Source organism: Enoplosus armatus, chromosome 23 (assembly GCF_043641665.1).
Source record: "Enoplosus armatus isolate fEnoArm2 chromosome 23, fEnoArm2.hap1, whole genome shotgun sequence".
Classification (NCBI taxonomy): Eukaryota; Metazoa; Chordata; class Actinopteri; order Centrarchiformes; family Enoplosidae; genus Enoplosus; species Enoplosus armatus.
Window position 1 is genome coordinate 1,573,087 of NC_092202.1, and position 23,731 is coordinate 1,596,817.

General features: G+C 43.2%; 2 protein-coding genes across 2 annotated transcripts; one reads left to right on the forward strand and one right to left on the reverse strand.

Moving 5' to 3' along the window:
• The first annotated feature begins 1 nt into the window (after window position 1).
• On the forward strand, window positions 2-9,773 carry abce1 (ATP-binding cassette, sub-family E (OABP), member 1). The gene is made up of 19 exons (XM_070929926.1): window positions 2-120; window positions 1,453-1,594; window positions 1,701-1,786; window positions 2,076-2,173; window positions 2,900-3,017; window positions 3,586-3,723; window positions 4,175-4,244; window positions 4,650-4,746; window positions 4,836-4,925; window positions 5,383-5,504; window positions 5,761-5,885; window positions 6,098-6,194; window positions 6,575-6,634; window positions 6,727-6,785; window positions 7,132-7,242; window positions 7,920-8,062; window positions 8,188-8,310; window positions 8,393-8,504; window positions 9,333-9,773. Exons 2-19 carry the CDS (start codon window positions 1,492-1,494, stop codon window positions 9,378-9,380), a joined length of 1,800 nt encoding a protein of 599 aa, XP_070786027.1. The 5' UTR covers window positions 2-120; window positions 1,453-1,491; the 3' UTR covers window positions 9,381-9,773.
• A 2,705-nt stretch (window positions 9,774-12,478) lies between these two features.
• otud4 (OTU deubiquitinase 4) lies at window positions 12,479-23,506 on the reverse strand. The gene is made up of 21 exons (XM_070930174.1): window positions 23,161-23,506; window positions 22,681-22,764; window positions 21,659-21,709; window positions 21,480-21,526; window positions 20,420-20,492; window positions 19,785-19,866; window positions 19,456-19,618; window positions 19,105-19,159; window positions 18,839-18,941; window positions 18,492-18,556; window positions 18,253-18,353; window positions 17,927-18,021; window positions 17,667-17,829; window positions 17,439-17,571; window positions 17,083-17,157; window positions 15,482-16,214; window positions 14,479-15,390; window positions 14,293-14,333; window positions 13,422-14,073; window positions 13,179-13,255; window positions 12,479-12,955 (listed from the first exon to the last, which is right to left on the reverse strand). The coding sequence occupies exons 1-21, from the start codon at window positions 23,299-23,301 to the stop codon at window positions 12,479-12,481; spliced, it is 4,323 nt and encodes a 1,440-aa protein (XP_070786275.1). The 5' UTR covers window positions 23,302-23,506.
• Between the last annotated feature and the right edge of the window lie 225 nt (window positions 23,507-23,731).

Sequence of the window (23,731 nt, forward strand, 5' to 3'; positions counted from 1 at the left end):
GCCGGTGTCCAGGAAAGGAACACGTTGCTGGAAAAAAGAAGTTTCACTACCAATTATTTGTGTCTGAACGTCGTTATTCGTCTATCTTCTTCAAAGCCGAGTAACGGGAGCCGAAGAGGGGTGAGTTTTTAACTTACCGCTCCGGAATGTGGGCCTTTTTAGGGTTATATTGCCCTAAAAACGAGCGCTGGTCACCAGTCGAGCAGCTGTCAAAGTGCGGGGCCTCCGCTGCTAATGTCGTATACTGTGAAGCTAACCATTAGCTAACTGTTAGTAGTCTCTAATGCCTGTACTTAACGGTAGCTACGTTATAGCTTCCAGTGTAGCGTTTAAACCGCTGATTTAACCATCTGAGTACAGAAGTAGAGTTGGTTGATAGCTTGACAGTGTAGCTTTAAACACAGCTGCTGTTACTGGAGAAAAGATTATGTTTCATCATGTAACGTTACCGAACGGGTGCTACTCCAAATTCGGTTAAATAATTTTCCAATCGAAGGGTTGCTCGCTCACTATCAAAAGTATACATATACAATGTCACGTTTCAAGATGTTTTGACAATCTTTACGATTGGTTGATGAATTCAGCATATGAATGACTCATAGAGTAGCAGGTTATTTAAGGACAAATCCAACTTTGGTGCTGCTCGCCACCGCCCGTCACGTTGCGTTTCAGCGTTGGGATGTAGTTTAGAGAATAACAGACTAACCGAATATACGATCTGCATTTTTATTCATATATGTTTTACTTTATTTGTTCAGTGTATGTCGCATTGAAAAGGTGGACACCACTGAATAGTTAGAGGCCTTAAATCACGTAGTACCAGGCATGAACGTCCAGTGGTCTGGCAACAATAAAAGGCCAGACATTTAAATGGAGTCTGGTGTGAATCACTGTCCCTACAAAAGACTGCTAAGCGCTAACTGGTTTGGTTTGCAGCAGCTTCATTTACGTCAATTCATCTTCCTGAGACCTGAAATGAAAATCCATTAAATCAGTATTAGCATTTAATCCAGAAAGCATTACCTTTGGTTCCAGTTAGGAACAGGTAGAGGCTGGTTTAGGCCTGTGATAGTCGATCTGTGGCAGCCCATTGTTAAAGGCAAAGGCTGTGCGTTGCATTCAGAATTGAATGTGTTGCTTCAGCAGAGTAAACCTTGTGCTTGTGGACACAGGTTCGAGCCTGACCGCTGTCCCCTACATTTAGATATTGTCTGTTGGCTTTGGTACCTGAATATCACCATTGCTTGTGCATATATGTTTCCCAACAAGTGAATGTAATGTTTATATGTGTTGGTTGAAATCTTTAAACTTAACTCTGAACTAAGTTTGTCTTTAACTTGTTTACACATACCAACTTCACCAGCATGTCTCCCATTTTCCTTTTTTCTCTTTATCAACTTTTCTCAAGATTGACCACCCAAATAACTCTTGTATAACCCCCGTTTTGTTCAGCTCCACAGGTGCTAACGTCCGTCATTCCAGCCCTCCATCATGGCGGATAAAAACACCAGGATCGCCATCGTCAACCATGACAAATGCAAACCTAAGAAATGCCGTCAGGAGTGCAAGAAGAGCTGCCCGGTCGTCCGCATGGGTGAGTGATCATTTATATATATAGACAGACTTAACCGGCTTCAACACCAAACACACAAAAACATGACACCAAAAACTGATTTGTATTTAAATGTTTGTGTTTGCAGGTAAGCTGTGTATCGAGGTGACTCCACAGAGTAAGATTGTCTGGATCTCAGAGTCTCTGTGCATAGGCTGCGGCATCTGCATCAAGGTAATAGTCATATTTCAGACTATATTTTATTAAGAAAATATAAATTGTCTGTCCTTATTGCACTTTAATCTAGTGCCTTGTAAGACAATTTTAGTTCAACAGTCAGCATTGCTAGAATATTATCACCTAGAACAGCATTTGTCCCTCAAACAGTGAAGACAAATTGGAAGGTTTAATAACTGTGATCACAAAATCCGCCAATATAATCTTATTAATCATTTTTTACAGAATCATCGCAGCCATGTTTTGGTTTGAGTCTGCCTGTCCTGATGCCGTTTTGTCATTATAGAAATGTCCATTCGGAGCGTTGTCCATCGTCAACCTGCCCAGCAACCTGGAGAAGGAAACCACACACAGATACTGCGCCAACTCCTTCAAACTGCACCGGTATGTTGTTTAAACTCCTCCCCACTGTTTTCATGTGGCACTCGAGCCTGAACGCACTCTGATCGTTGAGAACAAACTTTGTTTATTGGTTTTTCTAATGTGGATAATGTTGAATGCAGCTGATTGCCAGTAAATAACTTTTTAAGTTGTTAATCTTCATCTTACTTTGAAACAAAAGAACCACTAGGTTGGGAACCATGAGACTAAACTAGCTAACTGTATATAGAATAGCTAAAAGTAGCTAACTGTATATTAAACAGTGCAAACTAGCTAACTGTATATAAAACAGTGCAAACTAGCTAACTGTATATAGAGTAGCTAACTGCATATAAGGCAGTTCAAACTAGCCTCGAGCAGCTATAGCAGTAAAATGCTGCTCTAACATTGATGCAGAAGTATTAACAAGTACTTTTATGTGAGATACTTTTAACTGCATTTTGCTGATAATACTTCTGGATTTTTACTTTAAGTAGGATTTTGAATGCAGTACTTTTACTTGTAATGGACTATTTTTACATTATGGCATTGATACTTTTACTAGTAAGAAGTAAAAGATCAGAGTACTTGCTAGTACTTGCTTACACCATTGCTACACTTTGTACAACCTAGTTTGTTTGAAGCATACTGAGACCTTAACGGCAGTCTACATTTGTTGACGTGTTTTATAGGTTGGTGACGAACTCGGTGAAAGTGGAATAATACAAATTTGTGATTGCGTGTGTGCAGGCTGCCTATCCCCAGGCCTGGTGAGGTGCTGGGGCTGGTGGGGACCAACGGTATCGGCAAGTCCACAGCTCTGAAGATCCTGGCTGGAAAACAGAAACCCAACCTGGGCAAGTACGATGTGAGTGTTCAAACCTCCTGCTGCCCGCCCGCCCCCCCCCTCCCCCAGAACAAAGCGGTTATGTGCTGATGAGATAAAACGTGGGTGTAGCTGCTCACGGCTGCCATTTTGTTCCTTAAACTCAAAGTTGTCTTGATGCTTTTTCAGGCTGAAAAAAGTGTTTGTATTAAGAATGAACACAGATTATCATGTCAAACATAAATGTTACCATGGTTACATCAGTTAGCTTAAAGCAACAAAAACATTTTAATAATCAAAGCTACATATTTCACACATCTACAGTAGTAAAATCAGGATGTGGCGGGGTCTTATTTAACAGTGTGTACCTGTTATACAGAGTAGTACCGACAGTTTAAGTCACATGACATTTACAGAATTAATGAGCTTTACTTGGAAAAAAAAAACAACCTGTCTTTAATTATTAATAACCGGTTGCTTTCGGACAAAAATAAAACGTTATATTTGGACAAACAACCAGCATTAAGATAAACTCAACACAAGTTAAGAACTACTTCTCTCTCTGCTGTTTCATCTGTTAATATTTGACTGTGTGTTGTTTCTCTACCAGAATCCTCCAGACTGGCAGGAGATCTTGACCTACTTCAGAGGTTCTGAGCTGCAGAACTATTTCACCAAAATCCTGGAAGATGACCTGCGGGCCATCGTCAAACCGCAGTACGTGGACCAGATCCCAAAGACCGTCAAGGTAAATGAGTTTTAATCCTTTATTTTTTTTAATGCCGTTTTCTCGAGATCACAAATGAGTTTATCTCGTAGTCTTCTCCTTAAATGAGGATCTGATCTGAATCTATCTCCCACAGAAAGACGCAGTGCAATTTCTGCCTGAGTTAGAACTTGATTAATGGGTACATTTTACCTGATACTTGATTTAACATTTTCAACATAAATCAGTTGCTGCAGTTGTCAAGATGCCGTCTTTGCGTGCTGGCACGGCACTCCTGATCTCTGAACTATAAGAAGACGGCTAATAAGAGGAAACAACCTTTTGTTTTCTCGAGATAATGAAATAATGAACTTGTGATCTCGAGATAACGTCTTTAAAAGAAAACCAAGTACGACTATACTCGGCTTCTCTAGGTTTCAGTGTTGAAGTAGTGATTTTAGGATTGGTTGTAATTCTTCATGTTTGCCTCCAGGGGTCAGTAGGGTCCATCCTGAGCAGGAAAGACGACACAGACACACAAACCCTCGTCTGTAAACAGCTCGGTAAACACACACACACACTACAAAATCAACAGTATTGGGCAACAAATGTGATGACAAGTCAGAAGAATACAGTCAACAACAGTTCGACCAAATGTATTTTAAAAATGAAGGAAACTGGAGTCACAAAAGTAAAACTCACCAGTGAAAGATCAACGTTAAGTCCCCACAGGAAGTAAAAAACACTAAATAGTGAAGTCCACTAGAGTAAAAATAACAATAGTAAAATACAAAAGTGACGATATTTAACGTTTAAAAGAAGAATAACTGTTTTGTATCATTGTAAAGTGAATATCTGAGTTTTGGACAATTGCTTGGACAAAATAAGCAATACAGTTATTAAACTTTGCTGTTTGGTTTCTGTTTTGTGATTGGTGTTTTTTTTTTCTTGGTGTTGTTGCCGGGCAGATCTGAGTCACCTGCGGGAGAGGAACGTGGAGGATCTGTCCGGAGGAGAGCTGCAGAGGTTCGCCTGCGCCGTCGTCTGCATCCAGAGGGCCGACATGTGAGGAAACAATCTGCCGCCGGTTATTACTTGAACTTTGACCTCAAACTCTCAGACTGACTGGGCTGTTCTCCGTTTCTCTGCTGTAGCTTTATGTTTGACGAGCCGTCCAGTTATCTGGATGTGAAACAGAGGCTGAAGGCCGCCATCACCATCCGCTCACTCATCACCCCAGACAGGTAACGTTCACCTAAAGTAAAATAATCTCTCTACTGTTCTGTAGAGATGGACGGAGGATCCCGAAGCTCGTTTCGCTCCTCAGAGCTCGTGTTAAACGAATAATATCACATGTTTCATACAGTTTGACAGTTAAACTATGAGTGTGGCACATTAGTGGGATAAAAAGAGGAGAATAAAAGAGAAATATGGCGATTAGAAAGACGTAATCATCAGTATGAGAACATTTCCACCTGATTCGATTAATAATGTCATAAAAGTAACAACCATAAAGTTAAAACGCATGTCAGTTAATTATTTCACTGTAACATGTTGCAGAATAACATCTGTGTTCAATGCAGTAACTTCTGAACAAAGTATACAGATTTTAATAACAACATGCAGTCGTCTTGGACTTTCATTGCTCACATGTGTGACAGTCTCAGTTTTTAGATCTTGCTGTAACTGTGTGTGTTTCAGGTACATCATTGTGGTGGAACATGACCTGAGTGTGTTGGACTACCTGTCTGACTTCATCTGCTGTCTGTACGGCGTCCCCAGCGCCTACGGGGTCGTCACGATGCCCTTCAGCGTCCGAGAGGGTAAATCTCAAACCATGTGACGCCCCACAAACGCAACAGCGTGCAAAACGTACTGTGGCTGTTGTTGGTTTAGATAAACGCTGAATAGTGACTGATGGGTCTTAATTCTTGACTCATAATGAGCTGTTTTGCCAGAAACTTCCAAGCGTAATATTCTAACTTTGGATTCATTCTGTGGCTAACGGGACTAGCATGGTTCAGGTAACAGCTGCCAGATTCTCCGTGTAACGTCTTCATTTCCGCCTCCTTCCTTCAGGTATCAACATCTTCCTGGACGGTTACGTTCCCACAGAGAATCTCAGGTTTCGCGAGACCTCGTTGGTCTTCAAGGTGGCTGAGACGGCCAATGAGGAGGAGGTGAAGAGACTCAGGCACTACCAGGTCTGTTACATTTCACTCCCTTCCTCCTCCGTCCTCCATTTCCTTTTCCTTTCTAACACTTTCTGCTTTTCTTCTGTTCCCATCATTTCATCCTCCCTCATTTCCTTCTTCATCTTTTCTCCTCCCATATTCATTATCATCATCATCACTTGATGAGACGTAGCTTTAGGGGTAAATTAGATGTTTGACTTGTTGTTGTTGTTGTTGTTCAGTATCCAGAGATGGGGAAGACGATGGGCGAGTTCACGCTGGACATCAAATCAGGAGAATTCACAGACTCTGAGATCATGGTGATGCTGGGAGAGAACGGTAAGCTGGGCCGGTTTATCAGGTCCACCGACATGCTACTGTTAATGATGATCATTAGTTTAGCATCTTAGCATGTTAACATTTGCTGCTGAGGCTGATTTTTGCACGTTAAACCAAAGAGTTGGACAGAGTGAAACGTTGACCTGATGGTGGCGCTGCGTTCAAAGTCAGTAGGATTCATCCTTCATGGCCGTCCATCCAATAGTTGTTGAGATATTTCAGTCTGGACCAAACATTGCCATCCATGGGGACACAGTGCTAGCATGGCAATAAATTCAAATGATATCGAGCCCTGAATATAAATAATATCTACAGATAAATAAATGAGTGTATTTCTGTGTTTCTTTGTGTGTGATGTGTTTATGCCTGTGTGTCTGCAGGCACAGGGAAGACCACCTTTATCAGGATGTTGGCTGGAGGACTCAAATCTGACGGGGGAGGTGAGTGTTGAAACACACACACACACACACACACACACACACACACACGCACGCATGTAGAAACACACACTCACCTGCTCTCTCTCCTTCAGGTGAGGTTCCCATCCTGAACGTCAGCTACAAGCCTCAGACCATCAGCCCCAAGTTCAAGGTCTGTGGGATCTGTTTCTTCATCAGCTGTCACTAACGCACTTTGTTCTGCTGTTTCCCTTCATCCCAGTTTATATTCAGAGCTGGATGATCCATCAGTGGAAACAGGAAGAAACATGTAGTCTAAGGCTGCAAATAGTGCTCATTTCTTCTATTAATCAGTTCATTTCTGGTCTATATGTCAGCAAATAGTGAAAAATGTCCGTCACATTTGAGAAGTTGTAACATGTGAATTCTTGTGGGGTTTTTTCTTGAAAATGTGCTTAAATAATAAATGAACGATCAAAGTCGTCGCAGATGAATGCATTAATGCAGATGTTTGACGATGTTTGTGTTTGTGTCTGCAGGGAAGCGTCAGAGCTCTGCTGCACGAGAAGATCAGAGACGCCTACACTCACCCGCAGTTCATCACCGACGTCATGAAGCCGATGCAGATAGAGAGCATCATAGACCAGGACGTAAGAGACACACACACACACACTGTGGTAGACTGGTGTACAGTAGTGTATATGTGTATATGTGTAATAACAGCCAGTTATGGACAGGTAAGAACAGGTAATGCACACACTCTAACAGCTTGTAAAATAAATGTGTACTGCGACAAAGTTCATAATAGTTCCTGTTTCCCACTGATGTTCCTGAACGCGACGTAACATAAACTCTACATGTTTACCTCTGTGGCAGAACCAGAACTTGATTTGACCTGCTTTCTCCGTTGATCTGAACCGAGCACTTCATCATGTTTGTTGTTTATTGTTGTCGTGATGAATTTAGTATGACGTCAGTTTCCACAGAACAACAGAGTCGCTTCGCTTCTCGAACGGAAATGTTTTCTTTCACCAACTAATTCCTGGTCTTTTTTACTGATTGATTTCACTGCTGTGAAAGTAACACCTCCAGCTGATTTTTCACATTAAAAGTCTTCCGGACTTCCTGTTATTGGGAGGCTTTTATTTTAGGACATGAATGGATGATTCGTCCTCTGGACAAGATTTCATGACAGAGACGTTTTCAGACGCTTCTCTTTATTCTGAGACCATTTTTAACTATTTAAAGCAAAGCGTCTGATCGAGACGTATTGGGGACAGAATGACTAACCTTCCTCCTCCTCCTCCTCCTCCTCCTCCCCCCTCAGGTGCAGAACCTGTCTGGTGGTGAGCTGCAGAGAGTCGCTCTCACTCTGTGTTTGGGGAAACCAGCTGATGTTTACCTGATCGACGAACCTTCGGCCTACCTGGACTCTGAGCAGAGATTGATGGCCGCCAGGGTCATCAAGAGGTCAGCACCTTTACTAAACCTCCCCTTTCCTCCCATCTCTTCTCTACATCCTCCCTCGCCTTCCTCTCCTGTCCTCCTCTTCCTCCCTGCTGCTTCCTGTCTGTCTGACTCTGGTGTGTTTGCAGGTACATCCTCCACGCGAAGAAGACGGCGTTTGTGGTGGAGCACGACTTCATCATGGCGACCTACCTGGCCGACAGAGTCATCGTGTTCGACGGTATTCCCTCCAAGAAGACCTCGGCTAACACGTAAGACCCAGAGAGACGTTTGAAAACAGTCAGGACAGGAAGTTGAATCGCTGGCTGTGACGATGACTGAATCTCTTCTCAGTCCTCAGAGTCTGTTGGCCGGGATGAACCGCTTTCTGTCGCTGTTGGAAATCACATTCAGAAGAGACCCGAACAACTTCAGGCCGCGCATCAACAAGCTCAACTCCATCAAGGTACGAACACACGTCATTAAGATGTTCACGTGTAAGAGAGGTTTACTAGTTACAACTTTTAGCTTTCTGTGGTAGTGAAACGAATATTTTTGGAGTGTTAGTTCAACAAAACAAGCATTTCAAGATACTGCTGAAGTGTTATTTTAAGCAAAAGACAAAAAGCTCTCTGATTCCAGCTTCTCAAATCTTAATATTTGCTGCTGTTTTTAAAGTAAACTTAATATCTTTGAGTTTTAGAACATTTGAAAACGTCAACTTTGGCTTTGGTTAGTTAATTAGTGCTGCAACTAAAGATTGTTTTCGTTTTCAATTAATCATGTAGTCAAACAAATATTAGACATTAGTAAATTAATGAATAACCCCATCAAATAGATTCAATTTACTATCATAACAGATAATCAGCAGCAAAAAAACAACAAATATTCACATTTAAGAAGAATGAGCGAGTTATTGGCATTTTTGTTTTAAAAATTACTTCAATTAATTGATGATCAAGTTTCCCATTGATTTTGACACATTTTTGTCCATTAACTACACATCAAATATACTTGTATACCATTTTACAAACCCATTTAATGCTCCAACAGTGTACATGCAAACGCCTTCACTGACCTCTGCTGGTGACTATAGGAATTACAACAATATTGACAAAGTTTTTATACTTGGGAGAAAAACTTTTCTGAGTAACATAAGTAACCGTGATAATATTAATATTATTACCTCCTGAAGAGTAGATGTTGTGTTGTGTCGTGTTTTAATGCCCACAGTGTGATCGTTGTTGTCAATAAAGTTATATTTAAAGAGACACACCGCCCCCTCTGTCTCCAGGACACAGAACAGAAGAAGAGTGGAAACTATTTCTTCCTGGACGACTAAGACGACTTCCTGTGTGACCAACTGTGACTTCCTGCGGCGCTCCTGGGAAGGCGCGCTGCGTTCAACAACCTGGGAGCGTTCGGGAGCGTTCACAGTCAAGAGTGCAGCCTTGACATTTACCACAAGTACAACCAGGCTGCGTTCAACAAACAGCAGATGTGTTTAATTCATAAGAAAAAGAAAACTCATCAGCCTTCATGTACCAGGCTGCATTCTATAGCCAGCAATGTTGTGAAATGTTTAACATAAGAAAACAAAGTGCATTGCATTCTGTGTCGGTCAGCGTAAACATACTGGGCTGAATTCAAGAGCCAGCGACATTGTGGAACATTAAGCAGCGTATTTTAACAGTCATGCATTTACAACAACTGATAATAAACTGATGCTACCTGATCCAGGAACAGTTTCTCCTTCATTTCTTACATCTCTAACAGTCGTAGTGGCCTCTGTAGCAGCCGTGTAAATCTATAAACCCACTAAAGTGATGAAGGAAAATGTGTATTTCTGTAACTAATTTGTTTTTAAAATGTTTCTCATTTCTTTTTTTAAATACTAAATACTTTCAGCTCTTCAGGCTTCTAAAAAATCAATTTAAATGAAACCATCGGAGGAAAGAAGAACTTTTAGAAGAAGACGATCTTTTACTAAAGTAGAAGTACAAAACTGTCATCAAAATATCAAGTGCCAAAAGTAAAAGTACTCAGAACAGTATGTACTGGATTATGTGTACATTTATATATTTATATATACTTAAATATATATATATATATATACATATATTTATACATACTTAAATATATATATATATACACATATTTATACATACTTAAATATATATATACATATATTTATATGTATATGTATGTATATATATATACATATATATACATACACATATATACATACATATATACACATACATATATTTATATGTATATATATACATATATACATACACATATATACATACATATATATGCATACATATATATACACATATATACATATACGTATATACATACATGTATATATGTGTATGTATACATATATATACACATGTGTATATATATATACATATATATACACATATATACATGTATATGTATACATATATGTATATATACATATGTGTGAATATATACATACATATGTATATACATATATACATACACGTATACATATATACATACATATATACGTATACATACACGTATATATACATATATGTGTATATACGTATACATACATATATACACATACATATATATACGTATACATACACATATATACATATATACGTGTATATATACGTATACATACACATATACATATATACGTATATATACACACACATACATATATACGTATATATACACACACATACATATATACATATATATACGTAAATATACACATATACATATATACGTATATATACATATACACATACATACATATATACACGTATATATGTATATATATGTATGTATATATATGTATATATACATACATACAAGTTGTTCAATCCAGCTCCAACTTTACCAACATTAAAGTTGTTTACATAATTCTGAAATCAGCCAGTCTGGGTAATGAGTTCTTATACTTTTGGTACTTTCAATATATTTTGATGCAAATACTTAAGAGTAGAATTTTAAATGCAGGACTTTTTTACACTGTAGTCTTGCTACTTTTACTGAAGTAAAATATTTGAGTACTTCTTCCACCACTGGGTATCAGTTAAATGTGTCTTTATTAATGTTACTTTCACTTAGTTTATGTTTTTTATACTTTGGTTACACATTTGTTTTGTATGAAACAAGAACGGAGATTCGTCGTGTACAGCTTCCGTCTTTGGTTCGGATTGAAAATCTTTTTTTTTTTTTTTTTTTTTTTTATTAAATTGCTTTTAAATCTATAAGAAGAAATTTAAAAAGCAGCAGCAACATTTCAACCAAAGTTTTATTTATTCAACCGCATAGAAAAATCCAACACAGACAACAGCCTTTGTTCTGTACAGCAGTGCTTCTCAAACTCAAAAGAAAAAAAGAAAGAAGAACGTAAAGAGGAGCAAACGTAAGGCACTGAATCTCTAAGAGCTTTCTGAGTTGATCAAACGTGACGAGAGAAAGAAAAATAAACCCAGGAAGAAGGAAAACAAGACAATTACACAAACCAGCAGCAACAGGACAGACGCACAATTACAAAAACAAACATCTGAAGAAATGAAGTCCACACACAAACCAGAGTCCTATATATACTCCTGTAGTTTTATAGCAGCGATACAACTCTTAAAGCTGCTGTTAAATTATATGTTGTGATATTTGTCCACTTAAGTTTGTTTTTAGCTCACAGTGCTAACAGACGCTTAGAATAAGTGCTCGCTGAACTCGTAGCTTTTTCTTTTGCTGCAATATGTTTGAACGTCGAACGCTTTGTGGACATGCTAAGCTCTCAGTTATGCTGTGTTCAAGGGAAGCTAGAGTGTCTGAAATTTGACTTCCCGTTGAAGAAATAGTTCTACATGTGTTGAAAGTATTGTTAGATGAGAAGAAACTATTTGTTTAAAGAAAAATGCAATGCGATGTCTCGTCAAATCAAACTACCGAGTTGAGAAATGTCTCTTTATAACGAACTCTGTACTCTGAAGATGTTTGTCGTCCTCAACACACTTAAAGTTTGATTCTTTGAATCCACATGTCCGTGTGTGTGTGTGAGGTTTAACTGCTGAGAAATTTAAAATGACAACTTGCGCTTGCTAACATGCTATGCTAACGAGCTAGCTAATGATGAGCTTGATAAAGAAAATCTGATATTGTTTGTGTTTCCGCAACGAGCCGCAGCATTTCGACACGCTGAAATACACGAGTGGATTTTCAGATTTTCCGACGTGCGCGGAGACGATTGATTGAACTGATCGGTTCTGGCATCCATTTTATATCAATCAATCCGATCCACCAATCCGATCTCCAGTTGTTGGCAAAAAACAATTGGACGAGAAAAGAAGCAGGAAGTGTCCGATTAAGAATGAGCAGAAACCAAACAAGCTTGTTGGAGAAAAGAAGATTTAAACACTGTCCTCTCCTCTCATTGGCTGAGAGCTAGTATCCTCTCTCCCGGCCCCTCCCCCTGTGGGAGGAGTTAAACTGGACATAGTTAAACCCCGGCCCTGGCTCTCCTCCTTGTCTCCTCCTGTGTTGCCCCCTCCCTGGATCATGGCCTCCCCTCCCTCTCCCTCCTCCTCCTCTGTAGTGCCTCCTCGACCCTCGGTGGTTCATGGTTGGTGGTTTGTATCCCATCTGCTCCTCCCAGTCGTCCTCAGTGCTGCAGGCGACGGACAACAGAGGATCTGCCATGGCAACGGTCGCCAGGTAACCCACCTGGCCGGGCTCCGCCGCCCCCAGTGGGACGTACGCGTTGGTGGTGTTTCGGTGGGTTCGATATGGGACACGGGGGGGGTTGTTGTCACCGGTCGACTTGGAGATGATGTCATAAGGTGATGGAGAGCCGGGGGTGGTGGTGGGCTTCATGGTTGTCATAGAGACGGGGACTTCCTTGACGCCATGGTTTGAAACCAGCTGAGATCGACAGACGGGTTTTAACTTGATTTAATACAAATACTGTTAATATACTACTACAACTAATACTACTACTGTTAATATACTACTACTACATTGTATTTATAAAGCATTTGATCCCTGTGATTTGCAAAGCTGTGGAGGAGAATACATCATGTATTTGTGTGTGTGTGTGTGTGTGTGTGTGTGTGTGTGTGTGTGTGTGCGTCTCTGTGGTCCTTACTATGGGATTGTTGTTGAGTGGCGGGTCCACCAGCAGCACCGCTCGGGTCAAACTCTCTCCCTGCTCCTTCTTGAGGGCTGATGGGAAAGAAAAACTTCCTGTTAAAAGACTTTGTCTCCCCCTGGTGGCAACAAGACATTTAAGGCCATTACAGAAACACTGTGTGCTGTTTATAATTATAAAATATACATTATATATATATAACTTTCTTTTGGACTTGGATAATAAAAACTGTCTACGTACCAAAACCAGGAACCATCACTGTCCTGTTGTTGTTAGCATTAGCCACGTTAGCAGCGGCAGGACTCTCCAGAGGACCGGGGACTCGGCCCGGCCCTTGGCCCGGCATCGTGTCCCCATTGGCGGGCTGGCGCTGCTCCATCGGCCCCTGGCTCACCTGGTGCTCCTCAGGGGCGGATGAAGACTGATATCCCAGAGAGGAGGGGGGGTACGGAGGCACGCTCGGAGGGTACATCTGGTGTACCGGGCCTTGACTTGGGTGGTAGCCCTGAGGCATCGGTGGGGGAACCGAATATTGTGGATTTGAGGAGGGATACCCAACCGGGTAGCTGGGGTTTCTGGGTGGGGGCCAGGGCAGCGGCATCCTGTGAGGCTGGTTGACAGGGTACCTGGCCTGGTTGAAGGAGGGGTCACTGGGATGGGAGGGCTCAGTGTGTGGGGCTTGGTGGTCGTACTGAGGAGGCACTGATGCTGAAGTCGACGGGTACTGGGGGTACGCCTCCTGGTGCCTGGTGGGGGGGTTGGCGGGAGGGTAGTGGGGGGTGGGGGTGGGGGTGGGGGAAGGGGAGCTGGAGGAGAGCTCGGGGTGCAGGGTGTGGGCTTGCTGGAGGGGGAGGAGGTAAATGTAAGGGGGGAACATGGGCATGGAGTAGGCCTGGAGAGAAGAGAGCAGGAGGAGGAGTAAATATTCCCTTTCTGATTTTAAAAAGTTTGATGTAGTGTGAAGGAAAAGTTGGGAAATAATATCAGTTTCACATAGAGTCTGGACTTTTAACTCTCAAATATCTAGAAAAGATCCAGCAGTCTGTACCGCACCGGTATGGAACCTGCTTTGCTCGAAAGCTTTCGTCTCGACTCTCGTTCTTTGTCTTACCTTGACACCCAGGTTGAAGAAAAACCTCAAGATGTTCATATCTGCAGAGGAAGACAAATGAAGAACTTAGACATCACCTTGTGTGCAGTGGTGTTGGTAGTTGACACACTCATGGAAGGTAGAAAAGTATCAACATAAAAAACTAAATTAGCTGCAGCCCATTTGGAAACTCTTTCATCAGCTCACCTTGAGGCAGGTCGTCCCCCAACTTGCTGGAGGAGTAGGATGGATTCAGAAACATGTCTCCCTTCTCCCCCTGGGGGAATCCAGGGTACAGGGGGTCCTGGTAGAGCTGGGACAGCTGTTGCAGAGAAACAGCTCCCGGGATGGACTGGTGGTGAGGGGGAAGAGGGGGGTGTGCAGGCTGTAACTGGGTATGATGAGAGGGGTGAGGAGGGTGTGACTGCTGGGAGGGGGCATGAGCAGGAGACTCGGGATGAGGCTGGGCCTGCTGGGTGTGAGGGTGTGGCGCCTCTGTTTGATTCTCAGTGTTGGGGGTCTGGGTTTGGAGAGAGGGATGGGTCGGGGAGGTGGAGAGAGAGGGGGAGGGATGTGGGACTTGAGGAGGCTGGGCCGCCTGGACATGGAGGTGAGGATGGGTGACAGCCGGCTGGGGCTGCACAGAGACGGGAACTGAGGCCTGGGAGGTGTGGGGGTAGGAAGCTCCTGGGGCTGGGTGAGAGGACTGGACCTGGGCGACCTGAGACTGGGACTGTGAGAGGTACTGGACCTGAGACTGGGGCTGGAAGTGGGCGACAGAGGCCTGGGCCTGAGGGAGGGAGGTCTGGAGGACAGACGGCTCGATCTGGGTCTGTGGCAGAGAGGGCACTTCAGTGTGGGACTGTGGTTGGTGCTGGAGGTGGGGAAGACAGGACTGAGGGAGAGAGGACGGGGCCTCAGTCTGGGGAATCAAGATTTGGTTTTGGGGCAGAGAAGGCTGGGTTTGGTTCACACCCTGGGTTAATGAGGCCTGGATTTGGGTCTGGGACACGGAGATCTGGCTCTGGTTTTGGGGCAGAGACACCTGAGAATGAACCTGGGACAGCGAGGCCTGGCTTTGGGACGCCGTCAGAGTGCCTCCAGTATTTGGCAAAGAATCTGAAGAAAGAGAGAAGACATGAGGACGAGTCAGACGAGCAGCGACACCGTCAGCAGGTAAGAATTCAGTCCGACTCAACAGACGTCTTACTTGGAGCTTGAGCTGAAACTGGTGGAGCCTCGAGGACAAGAGAGGAAGAGGAGGAGGGTGGACTGGGGGAGTGGGGGAGGTTGGAGACAGGCGGGGAGGAACGGGGGAGGGAGGAGGGAAGGAGGACGCCCTGTGCAGCGGTTGGAGAGGGAGCAATCGGAGCGATGAAAGTGGGAGGTGGTAATGAAGAAGGAGGAGGTGAGGAAGAACTGAGAAGTTTAGAGGAAGAGGAGGGGGGAGGAGAGGATGAGGAGAGGGCGGGAGATGAAGCAGCAGGGAGATTAGGGGTGAGGAAGGAGAAGAGAGTGGCAGAGGATGGGACGGAGTGAGGCACAGCACCACCCGTAGCAGAGGGTTTAGAGCTCGGTGCAGCAGCAGGAGGAGAACTGGGTGTAGCAGCAGTTAAGCCACACGACTGTGCGTTTGTGGGGGCACCACAGGAGAGCGGCAGGCTGGAGGTGGAGCTGGACGCTGTAGCAGCAGCGGTGGTGGTGGTGGAGGCGGCGGCCATGTTTTTGTTGGGCTTCGAAGGCTTGAGCGAGCTTGCAGACGGAGCAGGACCGGAGTCAGAGTTTGCAGACGGAGCAGCAGGAAGGGTGGGGTTGGTGGGTGTAGTAGTATTCGTAGCAGGTGCAGCAGCAGCGGCGGCAGCGGCTGCCAGTGGCGGGGTGGAGGAGTTAGGTCTTTCGCCAGCAGAGGGAGACGGTGCTCTGACGTCGTCAACTGGACTCTTCTGTCAAAGCACAGAAGAAATATTTCATGAATTAAATATATTTAATCTCTTGATCTGAAGTTTCCCCTTCAAAATGTTCCTAATGTGACGCTGTAGTTAACAACGCTGAGTTTTCCTATTATTGAACAAACCCCTTGAATGCATCATGCGTTGGAACTGATTTTATGAACGTTTCATTCACTTCTGTCGAACGCTGCAAGACTCAAGCATGTGTTTCCTGTTTGGGGGGCGACCTGCAGACTCACAGGTCCGAACTTCAATTTGTTCAACGCTGAGAGGATGTGACGGGCCAAGAGAAACACTCGTGTTTTAGGATGAAGATGTTATTATTCTAGCGTGTTTCATCACCATGTTTAGTACACTTAATCACTACCCACAGCGGAGCCCTGACATCTCATCCTTTATTGAAGGTGGAACATAATTACACCAGCTAGCAGTCTGATTCTTCCGACAAAAAAAAAACGGGGAGCAGCTCATAAAAACATGGCCGCAGAGCGCTACGAGCGGTCAAAACCTCCACAAGGTGCCAACCCTCACCCAGAACTAAAGAAATAATCTCATTTAGATTCAATAAAACACACTGGAGATCTCAACTAACTACTGAGTGGAGATCAGAAAGCTTCCAGATCAGGAGGCCCTCAGACTCAAACAGTTCAGCAGAAACAGCCGACACGTTCAGGGACTTTTTCATCTATTATGACGCCTGCAGAGTCGCCCGATGTGACTCGTTTCTGAGCCGTTCTGAGGTCGAACAGCTGCATTAGTCATTTCTAAAGTTGTGTTACCAAGAGCTGAATGAACGTACGATTTCAACACAAAAGCACAAGTTGTCACATTCATTGAAGAAATACACGACGGACAAACTCACGGTCTTGTTTCTCTGAGATCTTCTCTTCTCTCCTCCCTTCCTCTTCCCTCCATCACTCTGCATCCCAGGCTGAGCCTGACGGAGGGAAACAAGAAAAACTACATATTTATGGGCCTTAATAAAAAGGTGGAAACATCCCGACCTCTGAAGGAGAACAGAGAATGTGCCGCTGCTGTAAGCTCAGGACTGATCATCATTATGACTTCGTACAGTAAGACTTTAAGACTGTCTTCATTCAGGTCCTCAGGTAAGAACCAGCCTGTATGCAGATGATGTAATAAGCACGTATTCTGTGTTCAGTGTTTCCACATCATGAAGTAAAAGTACACGCAGTCCTTCAGACCACATGAACTCACCCCGAGGGCGGGGAAGCTGTGCTCGTCTCTGAGCTGGATCTCCACCAACGCCACGTTCCTCTTCTCCTCCTCTTTGGCCAAACGCTGCTGCTCCGTCAGACCGAAGGCGGACTCCACCGAGCTCACGGACTTCCTGTAGAAGAACACACACATCATGAGATGAGAGGAGAAGGTGTATAAATAAATGATGACCTGGTGATGATCTATGGTACCTACACACACACTGACCTGTTGGCTTTTGTCCCTCCCTGCTCCTCTGCGGGGGCCTGCGGGGGCCACGAGTGCTGCTTCAGCACACGCCCGCTGGAGCCCGGAGCCGTCGCCTGGGAAACCGAGGGGGATGCTGGGCCGTGCTTCCCCCTGCCTCTGCCTTTACCCCTCTCCTCCCACTCTGAGAGGGAGAGACGGACCTGCAGTCAGTTTACTGTGAGACTGTGTGTGTGTGTGTGTGTGTGTGTGTGTGTGTGTGTGTGTGTGTGTGTGTCCACCTCCATGTCCGTTGCTGAGCCTCTTGTCTCGGTTGACCACAGTACTCCAGCTGTTCTCATCACTGGGAGGACGCAGATTCCACAGAGGAACCTGTCTACACACACACACACACACACACACACACACACACACACACAGTACATTTACTCAAGTACTGTACTTAAATACAAATCTGAAGTACTACATTTATTCAACAACTTTAGTTATTTTACAAATTAAAATTTTTGCACACAAAACATAGAAAGAGTTTATAAAATATGATGTTTTGTTATAAATGACTTATTTGTAAATTGTGTGTGTGTGTGTGTGTGTGTGTGAGACCTACTTCCTGCCCAGTTCTTCTATGTAAACTGTCACCAGGCCGTTGTTGCCTGGCACCTCCTTGACAGTTGCGTTGTAGCTCCGCCCACCACCATCAAGACGAACCTGCAGGTGACACACACACACACACACACACACACACACACACACGGAAACAAATAATGTGAAAATGCACTTGGGGAAACAGAGTTTAACTCACACACACACACACACACACACACACACACACACACACACACACACCTGGCAGTGGTCTCCAACAGTGAACTGCATCCCAGCAGCGATGCAGTAGTCCATCTTCTGTTGTGCTAAAACAAAAAACAAACAAAAAACTTCCTTGTTTTTAAAACATTAATAAATGTTCAATTAATTCTCCGTGTTTATGTGACTTATGTATTAGACCATATTATATGTCCCATACTAGATGTTAATATGTTAAACTGTTTTGTTACATTATTTCATGTTTCTATATTATTAAGATTAAAATGGATTTGCATTGATACATTTTGTGTCAATAGACTGATCAATAATCGGCTATTTGTTTCAACTTGTTCTAATGAAGACGGTTCAGTGTGTTTCCTGTGTGTCACCTCTCTTGCTCTTGTGCCAGACGTCGTACTCGATGTTTCTGAACAGAGTCGGGTTCAGTGAACGCCTCACCCTCTCAGGCAAATGGCGGCCACGCCCGCGGCCCTGAGACACACACACACACACACACACACACACACACAGTTACTCACTGACATCGTGTTCAATAACCAAGGCAGCTCAACATGTGTGTACAGAGGTGTGTGTGTGTGTGTGTGTGTGTGTGTGTGTGTGTGTGTGTGTGTGTGTGTGTGTGTGTGTGTGTTACCCTGTAACTCTGGTTGTTGTGTCTCGTAGTCGTCGTGCTTGTTCCATTTTCCACCCTGCATCATAAAACACACACACACACACACACACACACACACACACACACACACACACACACACACACACACACACACCATGAGATTATATATGTAGTTTTAAAGTTCTCCAGTGTATTCAGATCCTTCACTGGAGTAAAATTACTAAAACCACACTATGAAAATACAAAGTTTACTTAAAAAAAAGTAAAAGTCGTCATGTGTCATCTGATGTGGTCGTCATTCTTCCTCTGATTGGGTTCACTATATATCTTCTACGTAGAGAAGTAAATAATCAATGATGACACGTTTCCTACCAGAGCGGCTCGCCAGCGTCAAAGTCCGACTCGTCGCTGCTGCCGCAGGCGGCCATGTTGTCGTCACTCAGGAGATCTGAGGGTCGGCCGATCCGCTGGCACGGACCCAGAAAGCTCCGGTCGACATTAAACACACCGTCATACAGCAGCTCATACAGGATGGCTGCAAGACACAGGAATCACACACACACACACACACACACACACACACACACACACACACACACACACACAGTTACAAAGACGCTGAAGGACACAGCTCATTCTGCTGCGGCTTATTTTGGGCCCAGCGCCTCAGTTTGAGGAACATTCGTCCTGATGACACTCACACTGGCAGAGAGCTGCGTTCTTGATGTGGCTGATGGGATAAACGCTGTCGTAGTGATTCCCGTTCAGAAAACACAACCGCACCTGAGAGAGAAGAAGAAGAAGTTAAAGAGTCTCTAAAACACAGAAACAGAAACTCTTATTTTGTCTTCTTTGGGGAATAAAAAAAGAACATAACTTCTATAATTCTGCGCCTCAAATATCACAAAAGAGTTGACGACAAAAACAAGCTTCACATCGATGATCAGAAAATTTATCTGCAACAATTTTGACAATCAAGTGATTGTTTCAGTCACTTCATCCAGCTTCTCAAATGTGAGAATTTGCTGCTTTTCTTTGTTTGGGTCCATTTTTCCACTATTGTCTTATATTTTATGATTAACTGAGAACATAATTGCAGGTATGTTTTATTCGCTCGAGATTGTGCTGGTGTAGCCAACAAACTGATGACTCAAAGTGTAACAGTGTAGGTAACAATAAGTCATTTTCTGAGTCCAATATTCAGATTTTAAACATGTGTAGTTTTTAAAAAGTTTGGGATGCACCCCGACAGGAAATATAACATGAAGAGTTTTAACAGCTGCATAACATTCAAAGTGAACTAAAGACAGAAAGGTTGTGCTGTGTTCAGGCTCACCTTGTCCTTGAAGTTGTTGTCTGTGATGTTGACGGCTGGTTTTCCGGGCTCCTGGAAGATCTGGAAGTCCCTCCTACAGAAACACAAGGAGACAAATGAAGAGAGAGAGTGAGAGAGAGATGAGGCCTGCTGACGTAGCCTGGATGATTCATCCACATCTGACCCTGAACTCAGTTTGAAGGAATAAGGAGACAGATTCTGCTTCACACTCTAAATGTAGATCTGTTTTTCTTTCACTTAAAAAAGGAGAACGCCCCCCATTTTGAGACAGATCTTGTTATCTATGTTGTCCTGAGACTCGGGAAACTTCATGGTCCTCAGCATATAATCTCCAAACCAGATCTTCTCTCTGAAAGAGTCCCCCGTTGGTTTGTGGACTACCGGTTCAAAGCCTCCGGTTTGGCATATTTGGACAAGAGGGAGGAGCTGAGAACCTGAGGACATTATGCACATAGTAGCCACTTGTCAATCACAAAATAGCCCCGCCCTAAAGCATACCCTGCTTTATGGTCTGTTTCACTCTAAATGGAACCATATTTTACTAAATGAACATCCTGCTGTATTGAAGAAGACTTGAAACTAACAACTGAGACCACTAACTCATCAGGAAAATGTTTACTGAGGTAATAAATCAACCTCATAGACTTCTACACAATCTGACTTCTTTTTGAAAACAGTGGAGTCGCCCCCTGCTGGCCGTTAGAAAGAGTGCAGGTTTAAGGCACTTCTCTTATATGGTCCCTTCTGGTTTTACCGCTGTCTTCTTGTCATGTGGTTTGATGTTGTCATGTTTTAACCCGCCTGCTAACTATCTCACTCCTCTCAGCTTTGTGTTCTGTTCAGCTGCTTCACGTTTGGCTTTCTCCTGTTTCTCGCACATTTACAGTGATGCTGATCAATGACAGAACATGGTAAATATAATTGTTCTTAACTGTGAGTCAGTGATTTTCAAATAGTCGCACCTCAACATCCTGTTTCATGTTTTCACACGTCAAACCACAAAAAGAAACCACTATAATTTCTAATCTTTAAATGCAGGCACATCTTAGACACCCCTTACTTGTACATGACAGCCAGCGCGTTGATCTCCACCTCTCCCACCCATTGCTGAAAAACAGACAGTAGCATAAATGTCACTGACATTAATTATTCATACATCAATAAGGACGTACCAGAACACAGGACAAACTATTTGTAATAAATGACAGAATCAGCAGAGAATGATTCATTGTGTCGTACCTGCGGGTCCTGAAGCTTGTACAGGTAATCCTCAAAGTCACCTTCAATAAACTGCAACACAGGAAACACAGCTGAGCACAAACAACGCAGACCAACGAGAGAAAGTTAGGTCACAACTTAGTCTCGAGTCTTAAATGTGTGTTTCGTGTCATTATGTGACGTTCACGACCCGTAACGCCATTTTAAATCTTCACAGTTTAGCAAAAGCATATACATTTATTTATTATTGCGTTTTAAAATGTATTTTAATTAGCTTAATATAAACTAACGTAACATTTTAAAGCAAACTGATCACATGCATTAACAGAGGCAAACAAGCAGACACCTTCACAAGCTCAAAAAAGACCAGAATGCAATGCAGCGATATGACACGTAGAGCTTTACACAGACATCACGAACACACCTCGTGTTTAAAAAATAGTTTGCCTGCAAGTCACATTTATCCACCTGTACACACACACACACACACACACACACACACACACACACACACATCTGACTGAAGGCAACCAGTTCACAGCCCTGCTCTGCAAGATGCTGAACAGCATTCTGGGAGATGTTGGAAAGACCTGCTGTAGCGCGAGGTGAGGCGGTGTGATTACACCAACATCATAAAAACATGACCAAGAACTTTTCCTTTCCGTTCCTCCTCCTGTCATTCAACCTCAGTTGAGGAACAAGTTCAAATAAACACAAAACATGCCGTCTCACCCCACAGCTGCACAGTCATTGAGGATTTTTACATTTCTCTCTGATCCAGGATCAGTTACAGCTTGAAGCAACATTTGCGTCTCACTTTTAGTTGCTTGTAGCTGCCGGTTCACAGAGAGAAGCTAAATTTTCTGCTGCCATCATTTTCAACACAAAAAGAACTACTTTAAAGAACATCACAGTATGTAGGTTTTGTTATATCATCACATCCCACTTCAGACTAAAAAAAACAATCATTATTCATTCAGACATACACTGAAGGGACAAAACAACCCTCTTCAACCAAAAGTAAAACACTGGGCTGCACATACCGCCTCGTAGCTCGCTCTGTTCTGCTTCAGGAACTCCACACATTTGGCTCTAACTTTAGTATGAAAGCTTTGGCAGTGCAGCACCTAGACGGGGTCAAAGGTCAACAGCAACAAACAATAACAGTTAATATCACACCGTTAAAATACAGACAGAAGATGTGAAAATATATCATTTCCATTTGTTTAACAAGCTTTGAAAACATGTACTCGCTGTCTGAACCCAAACCAGTTTGTCTGCATTTCCTTAAGATGTCAATTCCTAAAAGTTCCAAATTAAGTGTTTTAAAGTGTATAAATATTCAGCGTTCGCTTTGAAAGTCTGCTTAAAACCTTGTTACTCAAGCTAACTTTTATCCGGCTAACATTACAGTTGCTAGCCTGCATCAGCACAACAAACGGACCAAGCCCAGCTTTTCACCTGTGCTCAGTAAGCTAGTTGGAAACTTAACGCTAGCTTTCCCTTCAGTTGTATCACTTTACCTGCTCGGCGACAGCCCGAAACAAGCACGACCCGTCTTTGGCAATCTTTTTCCGATGCAAACCGATTGATTTCAGGTAGTCATCCATTGATTTCTCTGCCCCCCTCTCCTCATTACTTTGCATGCTTCCGCCGCCGTCCATGCTAGCGGGGGCTAGCCGCTAAAGCTAGCTGGTGAAGTAAAGCAACCTGCGTGTTTGACGGTTTTGACGGCTAGCGGTTAAATCTTTCACACGCCACCGGCTACAAGTTGTCAATATCGCCCCCGAAGAGAGTTAAATATCTACATCTGCGATCTAACGAGTGTCGAAGACAACAACCACCGATTCTAGTTTCGTTTTCCAGGAAGCCCTGTTCATCCCAGAGGGGGTATCCCTGTTGTCAGAAAGTGAAAGTAGTACAGTCAACTTTAGCTGGCAGTTAGCAGGCAGGCTAACAACTAGCAACACGCCCCCTTCTTCCTCTACGGTGTAAAATTAGCCACAAGGCGTCATAGCATTTCCTGTTTATCTACCAAAATAAAAGTCTAAATAAAATAAATGATATATAAGTGATTTATGTGTTCCAGAATTA